The sequence below is a fragment of the Anastrepha obliqua genome, chromosome 6 (genome assembly GCF_027943255.1).
Source record: "Anastrepha obliqua isolate idAnaObli1 chromosome 6, idAnaObli1_1.0, whole genome shotgun sequence".
In the NCBI taxonomy this organism is placed as follows: Eukaryota; Metazoa; Arthropoda; class Insecta; order Diptera; family Tephritidae; genus Anastrepha; species Anastrepha obliqua.
The window spans coordinates 9,579,414-9,592,155 of record NC_072897.1 but is presented as its reverse complement, the minus strand read 5'-3'; the positions used below and the strand labels follow the sequence as shown (position 1 = coordinate 9,592,155).

General features: G+C 42.0%; 1 protein-coding gene across 1 annotated transcript; it reads right to left on the bottom strand.

Moving 5' to 3' along the window:
• Positions 1 to 887: 887 nt before the first annotated feature.
• LOC129250099 (uncharacterized) lies at positions 888 to 1,301 on the bottom strand. The gene has a single exon (XM_054889740.1). It carries the CDS (start codon positions 1,299 to 1,301, stop codon positions 888 to 890), a length of 414 nt encoding a protein of 137 aa, XP_054745715.1.
• Positions 1,302 to 12,742: the final 11,441 nt, after the last annotated feature.

The window sequence follows — 12,742 nt, the reverse complement described above, 5'->3', positions numbered from 1 at the left end:
CAGGCGCCGCAAATATGTTAATTTTTAACGACCACTTTAATGTTTATGTATGTAAGCATAGGAAATATTTTAAATTCTTCAAGCATATCAAATTTGTGGGACAAACAACCAGATGAAAGAAAAACGGGTTGGTGCGTGATTACCATTCGGAATTCACAGATAGAACGTCGGTTCGAATCTCGGTGAAACCAAAATTAATAAAAACATTTTTGTAATAGCGGTAGCCCCTCTGCAGGCAATGGCAAACCTCCGAGTGTATTTCTGCCATGAAAAAACTCCTCATAAAAATATCTGCCGTTCGGAGTCGGCTTGAAACTGTAGGACCCTCCATTTGTGGAACAACATCAAGACGCACACCACAAATAGGAGGAGGAGCTCGGCCAAACACCCAAAAAGGGTGTACGCGCCAATTATATATATATATATAAACTTAAATCTATACAAGTAAAAGGAACTGAAGTAAAAAATAAATTAAGTAGGAATTCGGGTTGCCAACTAGTTACATATTCATTATTTTCCTATACTCCCTCTGAACCCGAATATATAACTCATAGTTTTACATTTGTTCAATACATTCGTTCAATAAAGCAAAAAATCTTTAATTCTTTCAATTCAAAAATTAATGTTTTTCAATATAACCCCATAAATTTAACAAGTTCAGAGTGTTTTGCTTTCGTCAAATTTTTAGTTATTACATCTGTTAGATTAGAGGTAGTTCAAATATATTTTAGTACAATATCTCCACTTTCAATTGATTCTCTAACATTATGAAATTTAATGTCAATATGTTTGGTACGGGCGTGATACAAATGATTCTTGGCTAGATGCTGCGCGCTTATGTTGTCGCCTCGTAACAATATTGGTTTATCTTTGGAATGAAATCCTAATTATGTTAGTAAATTTTTTAAATAAACTGCTTCCTTCGCCGCCGTTGAAAGTGCGACGTACTCTGCTTGCGTAGTACTTAAAGCAACAATCGTTTGCTTCTTTGATTCCCATGAAAGTGTAGCGCCTGCCACCATAAACAAATAACCGGAGTATGATTTTCGGTCATTGAGGTCGCCGCCCCAGTCTGCGTCCACATATCCACAGACTTCATAGTACCCAAGTTTGTAGTCAATGGAATTGGCCAAGTAACGTAGGCCATGCTTTGCTCCTATTTCGTGTTCAGCTTTCGGATTGATGTTGCATTGCCCCAATTTGCTCACCGAATGTGAAATATCAGGTCGGGTTGTTACAGCTAAGTACTTTAACGCACCAATGAGATACTGATAGAACGTCGGATCGGATCTCAGTATCATCGCTACGTTTGATTTGGTACCCAGCATCGAGGGGAGTTGATGCCGGCCTGCAGTGTGTCATTCCACATTTCTTCAACAGATTGATCGCCATCGCGCTCCACCTCCATACCGAGAAAATGACTTATGGGCCCCTTGTCGACAGTATCAAACGCATTAGCTAACTCACGTTTGATTGTCGTCAGATCGTCTTGTGATGAGCATCCTAGAATGAGATCATCAACGTAAATCACAATTAATGCCAACTTTCCTGAGTTTCGCCTTTGGTACAAGCATGGTTCATTCTTGCAGGAAACGAAACATATTTTCCTTAAAACGGAATCCAAGGTAGAATTCCACTCCTTGCCGGACTGCTTTAGGCCATAAAATTGCCTTGTTTAGCTTTAAAACGCCTCCGGGGTGATTGCTGCTTATAAAGCCATGGGGTTGTCGCATGTAGCGCACTTCTTTCAGCTCACTGTTTAAGTAAGCGGTAGTAACGTCGAGTTGATGTAAGTAGAGTCCACGCTGTGCTGCTAACGCCAGTATCATGCGGATCGTGGCATACCTGACGACTGGAGAAAATGTTTCGAAATAGTTTACACCATGTTCCTGACTACAGCCTTTAGCTACTAATCTTGCTTTAAACCTTTCGATGCTGCCATCTTTGTTAGTCTTTAAACTAAAAACCCATTTACTTCTGATTGGTTTCTGTCCTTCTGGTAAGTCCACAAGCGTTCAAGTGTTGTTGTTGATTAAAGAGTCATACTCCCTCTGCCTTGCCGCACGCCATTCTTGTGCATACTCATTATATTTGCCGTCGTCGAACTTTTCTGGTACTCATATTTCGGGGTCGTTGGTTATCGCATTTAATAAATTACGCTGTTTTCTGGGTCGCCCTGGGTTCCCAGATCTAATGATTTTCGGCCTTCCTGACCGCTTTTGAGCGCTCTCGATGCTTCTGTGGTAATGGTCTTCATCGTTGTCTTCTTCGCCGTTGTTTACTGGTTCTTTATCGTTAAGAATTTCGGCGCAACTTCTTGAAACATCACTATTTTTCAGGGGGTCTTCAGCAGCTGTAGATCTTCATAGGTTGTGTTGTTTTCACGCGTTGCTTTTGACTTACGTTCGTCGAAGTATACATCTCTTCTTTGAATTATTTGATGACGTTTTGGATGGTAAAGGCTATAGGCTTTCGAACATAACGAATAACCCACCATATAACACTCTTCGCCTTTCGGCTGCAACTTAATTGACTGCGTTTTGTTTAGCGACATCGGTTGCGTATATAAGAAGGTGTACAAATGGCTTCAGCCCATAAATATTCACTTAAACCGGACTCTACAAGCACCTTTAAACCGGACCTGCTAGCCATCTCGGTTAAAGTTCGATTAAGGCGTTCGGCCGAACCGAACAACCGAAAGTTTGCGTTTGATGCCATTTTCCTTGAAGAATCTGCCGAAATCATTGTTTATGTATTCACGGCCGTTGTCGCTGCGCACTGCTTTAATTTTTAATCCATTTTGGTATAATCCAGTCACGTATAAAGTACACAAAAGATCTTCTGGAGTAACCATCCACAAAAGTCACAAAATATTTGATGCCGCTAATCGAAAAACGAAAAAAACCTCTTGTCTAACTGTTTATGGCGCGGATCGTTTAAAAATTCACCACATCGAATTAGAGGTTCGTAATCAAGGATGATAAACTACCAGGTTTGCTCGTTAGGTGTGGTGAAAAAAAAAATTTTAGGAGAACCTTTCATCCCACGTTGGGATTGGCTCGCAATGGAGTGAATAATGAGATGGCTCCTATCGTGTTCCCCTTACTTTGGTTTCAGCGGATTTGACAATTTGAGTAACGTCACCCTAGCACAATTTGTGATCAGTGTGACCAGATTACCATTTTCGTAACTTGATTTAGCATTTTCCTTTGTTCTCCAGTCTCGGAGTTTTTATTTATTTTCCTTATTGACTTAGTGCTAATATTAGCAAAATATTAATAGACTAACAAATAACAAATAACGCTAAAACTAAAAAACAATTTAACTAAAAAGAATACAATTATATTAGCGAATTAAATGATAAAAGAAGAAAATTTATTTTTAGTTATTGTAAAATCTAACGATATAGAATTTGAGATCGCATTGAATTCGCGTCCGAGCAATAAGTGCATTTTATTCGCAATCCGTTTTAAATATCTTGAGATATGAGCTTGATAAAGTTCTCGCCGGAATAAGCAAGTTAGTGCGTTGCAAAAGAAACGCACAATTAATGTCAACTTTAATTAAATTAAACACAAAAGAGAGATATAGAATCGACCTTCTGCAATAAAACGACTTTAATCCAGTCAATTAAAAGCGGGAGCTATAAGAATGATAAGAGATAGAAAGGTTTAGAGATCTTGAGGCATATTTAAGAATTGTTTTTTATACCCGTTTTATACTCGTGATAGCAAATTGGCGATAAGGACTCCAAATAGATTAATTATATTTCAGTTCTTTCTTCCTGACATTTTTTTAGCCTCCTCTAATAAAAATGTGAAGTTTACAGTAATGTAAAATATATTGGGAACGGGAATAAGTTTCCGCCCTCGTAAAAGAGGTGTCTCTGCTGATACTATTTTTGTGTTCGCTCTAGTAACATACTGGTGATTTTAAGGTGTAAATGTGAGGTCTCGATCGCAGTAGTTGACATTCGTTTGAAGCGTAAAAGTGCTTTTTTACCTGACGTCAAAAATTTCCACTTCCGCCCCCAAAAAATAACATTTGCGGGAAGTCATGCTTCATTATTACCTTTTACAGAAAAGTGTCGCCGAAACGTGCCGTGGTTTCGACCCATCCAAAGTGGCAATTTCGACGCGAGTAATAAAGGTCCATCGGCAGCGAAAAAAAATATTCATTCTTCTTATGTTGTGCATCTGGTGGGATCAGAAGCGTGCCAACTATTATGAGCTAATAAAAGCATCTGAATTCATCACTGGCGATCATAACCGACTGCAGTTAATGCGTTTGAATCGAACTCTCAAAGAAAAGTGGCCGGAATGGGACGGTAGGTTTGACAAACTGATTTTGCTGCATGACAACACTGTTTAGGAAAAACATGTTTATCTCTTGTTTTTCTTACAATATGTTTATCTTTTATTATTCTTAAATTACATATGTTTATCATATGTTTATCTTTTGTTATTCTTAATATACATACGCTTATCTTTTGTTATTCTTAACATATGTTTATCTTTTTGTTTTTTAAATATGTTTGGATTTGTTCAGCCCTGCATGATTATACTTTGAATTTACTTAACTATTTTTATTTATTATTTGTGAATGAAATCATTCCTTAACAAACTTTGGCTAAGAAATGACGGAACCTTATTCCCATACCCAATATTTTTTTTTTTAGTTAGTTCAATATTTCACTTTTTATTTAGTTTTACTTTTTTTTATCCTCTGGGAACAGTATCGCCAATTGCTTTTATTGCTGGCGTTGGTGACTTGTTGGGTGTTATTTGTACATGTGTTAAGCAGGGCACAGACGTGAAATAAATATCATAATTTGTTTGTGAAGGAGAGGATAACGAACAAGGATGCAGGACTTGTTCAAAAGGCGAAATGAGTGTTTGCATATACATTTTTTTCCACACTTCCTATATTAGCGTTTATGCCCACTTCTTTATATTTTCTAATAAAATTTGCCTCGATTGTAATTTCACATTCCTGTCATTATTTTTCCACAATGATGACTGGCTTTTGGACAATTCTTTAAGTTCCTCAATAAATGGTTTGCTTAATAATGCCATTTGTCCACTTATGTGCACACTGGCCTGTTTTATTTGTGTATGACACTCATAGGCGCAGCCGTAGCGGCCATCATTCTAACTAGTTAATTAGTATATTACTTTACGTATGTAGTTTTTCAATTGATAAAAGGTGCACAAAAACATATGCATATATCAGCAAGGTTCGAAGCTAAGCAGTTAATACCATATCTACAAGCACACAACTGCTCTGTTCCAATGGATAACTGGAGGATCATCAAAGCGGAGGCTCCGCAAAAGAACAGTGTGTCCTTCCTTCTCCAAATTCGGAGGAGAGTATTGAGCCACTGGGAAAAGTGGACAACAATCTTCGGTGAGGAAAGCGCATCTGAAGTTATTCCGTTCTGCAAATCCGGAGGACGAGCAGGACGAGGTTGACGACGCTAATGAGTTGCTCATGTACATGCAACGGGCATGCAGATTGACGCCCCTAAAAACGATCAATAAGTATGGGTCAATCTGCAACGGACAACCTTACCGTTCTCCTATCGGAGGAGGACCTAGACATAGCACTGATACAGGAACCGGAGTGTGGAGCACTAAGGTAAGCGGATTCTCTCTCAAAAACTACAACTTGTACTATAAGCGGACCCAGGGTAACCCAAGGGCATGTATTGTACAGCTCATCTATATGGCACACGACCAACCAGCACCGCCTGACGAGGCTCGTAGGCTTGTGCTTGACAGCAAAAACAGTAACATGTTACTAGGATGTGACGCCAATGCGAGGCACACCCTATGGGGGAGTACCGAAACGAACGAGCGAGGAGTGCCCTTATATGAATTTATCATTAATACTAACCTAACAGTATGTAACAGGGGTAATACCCCGTTTTTCATCTTTCCAAGCACGGAAAGCTTTAGTGGATGGGCGGAAGTCACAGAAATAACCTTACTGAGGGTAGAAAATTGGAGGATCTCATGCAAAAAGTCCTTTTCGGACCATAGCTGTATCCTCTATCACCTGGCTCTTGAGGTAGATCCACTCTTACCATATCGAAACCCACTTAGAACAAATTGGAAACGGTTCAAAAATGCAGTAGGGAACAGGATAAGAAGGATTTCGGTCCATCAAATCACTCTCACAGAAAACATTGAGAGTAGGGTCACAACAATGGAAGAGACATTGAGCAGGGCCTACAAAACGTCGTGTACAATTAAATATAGCAAAAAATCATATCCTTCTTGGTGGAGTAAGGTAGGTAGGTAAGACTGCAAGTGTACCCCAGGTACACTTCAGGTAGCACTTACGTGCCATTTTGATACCATAATGTAGACTACCATCTGCGAAAAGATTAAGGGGGGAAGAAACCGTCTACAGCCATCCACTGCTGTTGATGTAGTGGAGGAGAGAAAAGGGATCTAGGTTGGAGAATTTCTTCAAGTCATCCCCAAAAGGCACGCTAAGGGCGCCTAACCGCCAGAGCCGGATATTTGCAGAGAAAGTGTTCCACAGTCTCTTTCTTTGCAGGATCCCCACAGCTTCTGCAATAGGGGTTGGAATTCCAAGCCTCTCCGCATGAGTTCCGATCACCCACTGAACAGTGAACACCGCAATGTGTTTTCATTTCCCTCTATATTCCTGTGCCCAAGAACGCAGATAAGGGAAATGTTTCCTGCACGTTCGAGACGTTGGAATTCCTCCTTACAGGAGTTCACCAGGAGAGAGCTGCAATACGGCGACAACCGGGCCTTGATCGCAGCTTGACTATCGGAAAAAATATTAATGTCTCACTCCCAACAGCGATCCTTGCATGCTTGCAGGATCGCGAAGACCTCTGCTTGAAAAACGCTGCTTGTTTCCGGGAGGTTAAAGGAGACCGAAATGCTGGCTGACTTAGAGTAAACCCGCGCTCCCACTCCAGACTCCATTTTGGATCCGTCAGTGAAAACAGAGGTATCTGTATCCGTTCCGACTCTCCCCTCTTTCCAACCTTGCTTTCCCGGAAAGATAGCCTTAGCACAACCGTCGAAGCACATTTTGCGGATGGAGAAGTCAGTGCGAACAACAGAGAAGGAAGGGCTGATCTGCTTCAAGATCTTACTATGTCCTACAGGAAGTGGTCTCCAAAGACCAATCTCCGTCAACCTAATGGCACTCTCAGCAACAATGGACTTAACCTGGAGATCCACAGGAAGTAAGTGCAAATTAACGTTGATCGCAGTAGTGAGGCATGTTCTACAAGCACCAGTGATGCCCGCACATGCAGTGGCAGAACCACTAAGTTGAAAATCCAAACTACGATACGTGACTTGAGACCCCATTTTTGCCGAAAATATATAGATTTACACGCGTAGAAGGCTATATTGGGCTTCTTAATTCGACTTTCTATGTGCAGCTTTCAGTGGAGCTTGGGGTCAAGTGTTATACCAAGATACCTGTCTTCCGATGCAAGTGTAAGACACTGGTTGTTAAGTCTAGGAAGCTTAAAAGGTGGAAGCTTGTATTTTTCTGGTGAACAGCATCAACTCCGTTTTGTCAGAGTTGACTCTGAGACCGCTACTGGCGGCCCATCTGCTGAGTGTAGCCAGTGCACCTTCCAAAATTTCAGCCATTACTGATGGGAAGGGACCTGAGACCATTAGGACCAAGTCATCGGCATATGCTACCACGTTTACCCCACCCCTGCTTAAGCGAGTTAAAGCTTCATCCACAGCTACTAGCCAAATGAGAGGCGAGAGAACCCCACCCTGCGGTGTACCCCTATGTACAAATCTAGTGATTCTTGCCCCTCTTGCCACAGCATTTATTTCCCTAGCACCAAGCAGGGACGAGATCCAGAGGTAGATAGGTCTTTTCACCCCTAGCCTATTTAGAGCAGTGACAATTGACTCAGCCATAATATTATTAAAGGCGTCCTCTATGTCTATAATAGGCCTCCAAAGTGAATTGTTTTCCCTCCAGAGATTTCTCTACGGTGCCTACTATCTCATGTAAGGTTGACTCGGTGGATTTCCCTTTCAGGTAAGCGTGTTGGGCTGGAGAAAGTCTGGTTTCAAAGTGCTCTCGTATATGATAGTCGATCACTCTTTCAAACCTGCAGAATAAAGGAGGTAAGACTTATAGGTCTAGAGTCCTTGGCCAGGACGTGGCCCCTCCTTCCTGCCTTAGGAATGAAGACCACCTTGGTTTTCTTCCAGCTAGCAGGAACGTGGTTTAGCGAGATACACGCCAAAAAGATCTTATGAAGAGCGGGAACCACCAAGGTTTTAGTCTTCTGAAGCATTAATGGCGTGATACCATCGATACCTGGAGATATGAAAGGGGAAAGGATCTCGATTGCCCAGTTTATTCTGTTGACGAACAGGACAGGTGTCAGGGACATCGCAGGTAACCCCTCGTGCCGGTTCGTGCCTTCGTTACAGACTGGAGCAATAAAATATTCAGGGAAATGGGCATCAATAAGGATTTTAAAAGACTAGCCTGCAGATTCAGCCCACTTCCCATTCTCTCTTTTGACAAGAGTTTTACAAGAGTGGTCCTTGAATAGGACTCTGCTGAGTCTGGCCAAGTATTTTACGGGTTCAATGGATTCGCAGTACACTTTCCAAGAGTTGCCCTTCGCATCTCTAATAGCTTTCTTTTACTCTTTCGAAATTTCCCGGTAATCTCCAGAGTTCTTTATTTGGTAACATTTAGTGAATACTCTCCTAACCTCCTCTTTAAAGCCAGTCAACGCCTTGCTCCACCAGGAAGGAAAGTCTTTCTTGCTAAAGGATACTCGACAGGCCACTTTGAAGGCAGTCTGATAGAACCTCTCTAAGTGTCTAACTTGCATGTCCAGTTGTTCCCTAGTGGTAGTCAAAAACTCACTCTTGTTCAGCTGCTTGCAGAAAACCCTGTGGAAAAGAGACCAGTCAGTTCTGTTAGGGTTCCTACGGGGTAGCAAGGTTTCCCGAACGAAATCGATTTCGAAGAGGATCAACCTGTGGCCCGAAAAAGAGTTCTTCCGGGAGGCCGTCCAATTTTCAATCTTATCAGCAGATGAGTTTGTCAAAAGGGAAATATCAAGAACTTCCTCCCAACCTCTTGATGTTTCCGATGCCGGGAAAACAAAAGTTGGGGTGTTGTTCTTGTTCCAGATAAGTAAATTACGGCTAAGTATAAAATCAAATAGAGACTCACCCCGTTCATTGATCTCGCTGCTGCCTCAAATGGTGTGTCTGGCATTCGCGTTGCATCCGATCAGGATGTTCTCTTTCTTGGGCTAGAGAGTATCCACTAGATGCTACATCTGCTCTGGAGGCGCCGATCTGTCGTGGGACATGTAGGCAGACACCAAGCAGAAGCAACTGCCACTGGATGGTTCCACCCTGACCACAGTCACATCCGGTGAACTGAAATTTCATAGCAAAATAGCATTAATTGTGTTCCTAACTAGGATACAGGCCCTAGGCTTACCATCAGTTTGGACATCAATTAGGTCAATTAGGTCGCAGATCGTCGAGCAGTGTCTTAGTGTCGTTCCCCAATTTCTCCAAGTCATCATCCAGGGCAACAGAGGCGGAGAAGGCCTTCACTTTGGCCAGCATGAGACCAAAGCGAAGATTAAACTGCATTGCTGGGCTGAGGAGTATTTGCTCTTTTTGGCCTCGTGTCCATTCACATCCTGTGAGCGGTTACGTTCCGTGCCGATTTAGGCTGTTGTTATGGCTGGTTAAGTTTTGCTGCGGTCGCGGCGTCATACTCACTGATCGCGGCCTCGCACTTTACACGGTCCTCGACGTTCCGCTCGTGCGCTTTTCAGGCTTGTTCATTCTTGGCAATCTTTGCTAGAATGAATTTCGACCTCAGGTAACGCTCTTTAACGGCCTTACCAGAGGTCCCCAAGGAAACCTTTCCAGAGGCCACCTTGATTACCACACCAGAGGTCGTCTTGGAGGCCGACTGAAGTAGGCTTGGTCCGGGGTGCTGTGTCTTGCACCTCTCGTACATGGCTCGACAATCGTTTCCAGGCTGGAGGCCAGTAGGTCATCCTCAGAGAGCGTGCGCAGCACACTCTCAGTTAAATCCTGAGATCCTTCTCCATGGCAGAGCCGGAATGCCATGGTAAGGCACTTAATACAACCGACCTTGCCTGGGTATCGGAGGGGACCGTTAAAGACAGGTTATTTAGACACTACCAGCCATGCAGCTCTCGGCACGGGTACTTCGACACCTTAGCTTAAAGTGCTGACAAGGTCATACCGCCATAGGATGATTTGGAAAAAAATCAAATACATAGTCATATTAAAAAGCTACTAACATTCTTTGCTTCTAATCACCAACAAATTCTTATCGACTGCTGCTAAATTTACATAATTCAATCCCATACTGTTAACTTTTGGTGAAAAATTTGTCAGTGGTGATTAGTATTCGCAAAACGAGTTCCCCTCAAAATTCCATACGCTCCTGTCATTGAGACTTCTCTATACATTAACGTTCTCTGCTTATGATTTCACATAGAATGTGATACAGCGCCATATTCTAAATAATAGGCATATATACATAATAAATCGCATATGCAAATTCAATTATGTTAAATTGAAATTGAAATTTGAAAGGGTCGAGCCAAGGAGCACCAGGAGAGTTGGTGGCTCCTAAACCACTCAGGTTGAAAAGCCCATTGTATTTAAAGCTCTGGAACGGGGGTAGATAGTCAAGGAGGGTAGGAGAAAAGTATAAAAGAAAGAGATAGGAAAGAAAAGAGACAGAGATAGAGATAGTTAGTTCTGTGAGAATTTTCCAGATTCTTTGACAAATCTGTAAATATCCTCCAGTTTTAGAGAACCGATATTACTCATTCCCATGACATCGGAACCCAAAACTCGTAGCCGGGCTCTAGAAAAGGCAGGGCACTCACAGAAAAAGTGCTCAGTGCTATCCGCCTCCCCCAAGCACGACAGGCACATTGGGTCCTCAGTGATTCCAATGGTGGTCATATGCTGACCTCATGGGCTGTGTCCTGTAATGATACCGAACGTCTTTCCTTGGAAGTTTTAGTAGAAAGTTTGACAGTTTTCTGTTCGGACTTGTCACAAAACACTTTGCAGTTCTGCAGCGTTCTAGACCGGACCATCGCTCTTTATGTAAATTGCCTACATAGTCGCTGAGCCAATTCATGATTCCTGCGCAACTGATTCCGATTATTGGCTCTGGCCCTTATGGGGAAACCGCTGATCCACGGTTAGCCAATTCATCGGCAATTTCGTTTCGTTTCCTTGAACACCGGAGTGTCCTAGAACCCATATAAGTACAAGCCTGTTTTGTCTTTCGATAGAATTAAGCTTCTTCTTAAATTCTTGAATAATCTTTGAAGCTTGTTTCGCGTTCTCCGGAGCCTTCAGTGCAGCCTGACTGTCACTGAAAACTCCAATCTGTTTCCCGTTCCCTCTCCTCGCGATTATCCATTCGGCTACTTTCAGGATGGCAAAAACTTCCGTTTGGAAAACAGTTGCCGTCAAACCTCCCGGAACGCATTCTGGATTGCCCATTGCTCACTCAGGAGAAATCTGACATCAAATTTCTTTCCAAATGAAACTGTGGGTATCAGGTCTCCTTTAGGTGCCACAAACAGTGGATACTGCTTAGATAGCAACCTAAAGATTTTTCTGTGTTCCGAAGTTCCGTCTTTGTGCCAGAAGGATTTAGCAGAAAATTATAGTACGGCTATAGACGTCATTTACGTCAACGTATTCAGCTACTTTTTAGGTCTTCACTATGAAGTAGTACATTATTATTCGATATGTGAATTTTAATGTGCACGAGGAAAAGAACGTAGTATATTTTAGAATTAAAAAAAGAGGTTGTTGGTAAAGTCGGTTTACTGACGATAGTTTAACGTGACAACGTCATAAGAAAATACTGATGGAATGGTTGCATTTTTCAAAAGAAAATTTTAATTTTATTTGTTTGATAGATATTTTGTATGGATATAGAGAAGGAGGTAAATGGAATCATGATGGAATTGATCAAGTTACATTTACACAAACGTGAACAATTACGAAACATTGATCAAATTCATGAAAGGTATGTTCAATATCGAGTGTGCATCAGACGTTAATAAGTCAACAACACTAAGAGGTACCATCCTCGATTTGATTTTTTCAAGACACGTTATACTCGAAACACCCCCTTTCATTTCCTACTTTTCCTATCATCGTCCTATTCTCAACAGAGAAATGGTTCATTACCATGCACACAGGAAGAAGGCATATGCAAATACAAATATGTGAATTTATACAATATATAAATGCGCATATACATACGTACACATACATATCACTGAAGTAGGAGAGAGCCAGATGTCGAACGTTGCCGAACGCGGGGGCCGATAGTGCTCTTTGTCGTTCATTCCGCGCTTTCGCTTGCAGTTCAAGCAAGGTAACGGCCATTGAGCAAGATAACGACGAATATATAACGGCATATATACTCTGTTTTTGTTGAGGTGGCACAAACCATTGAAAGCCGAAAAGTGTGGGATTTGCCTTTCGGTCCACCCACTAAAAACTCACCCTAGCTCCCTTTTCCTCCCACCGCGGGACAACCGTTAAACATGACGTCGCGGGAGGGGGAGCGGCTTATTGCCAATTCTTGAAAATTTCCGCTGTGTGGTTCAGCGACGTCAACCATCAAGTACCACTTGACGGGAAGCGGAGCGGCCTATTGC

Bases quoted from the DNA above. Each gene is read 5' to 3' on its own strand.
- LOC129250099 (XM_054889740.1), bottom strand. From the start codon at position 1,301: ATGATACTGAGATCCGATCCGACGTTCTATCAGTATCTCATTGGTGCG.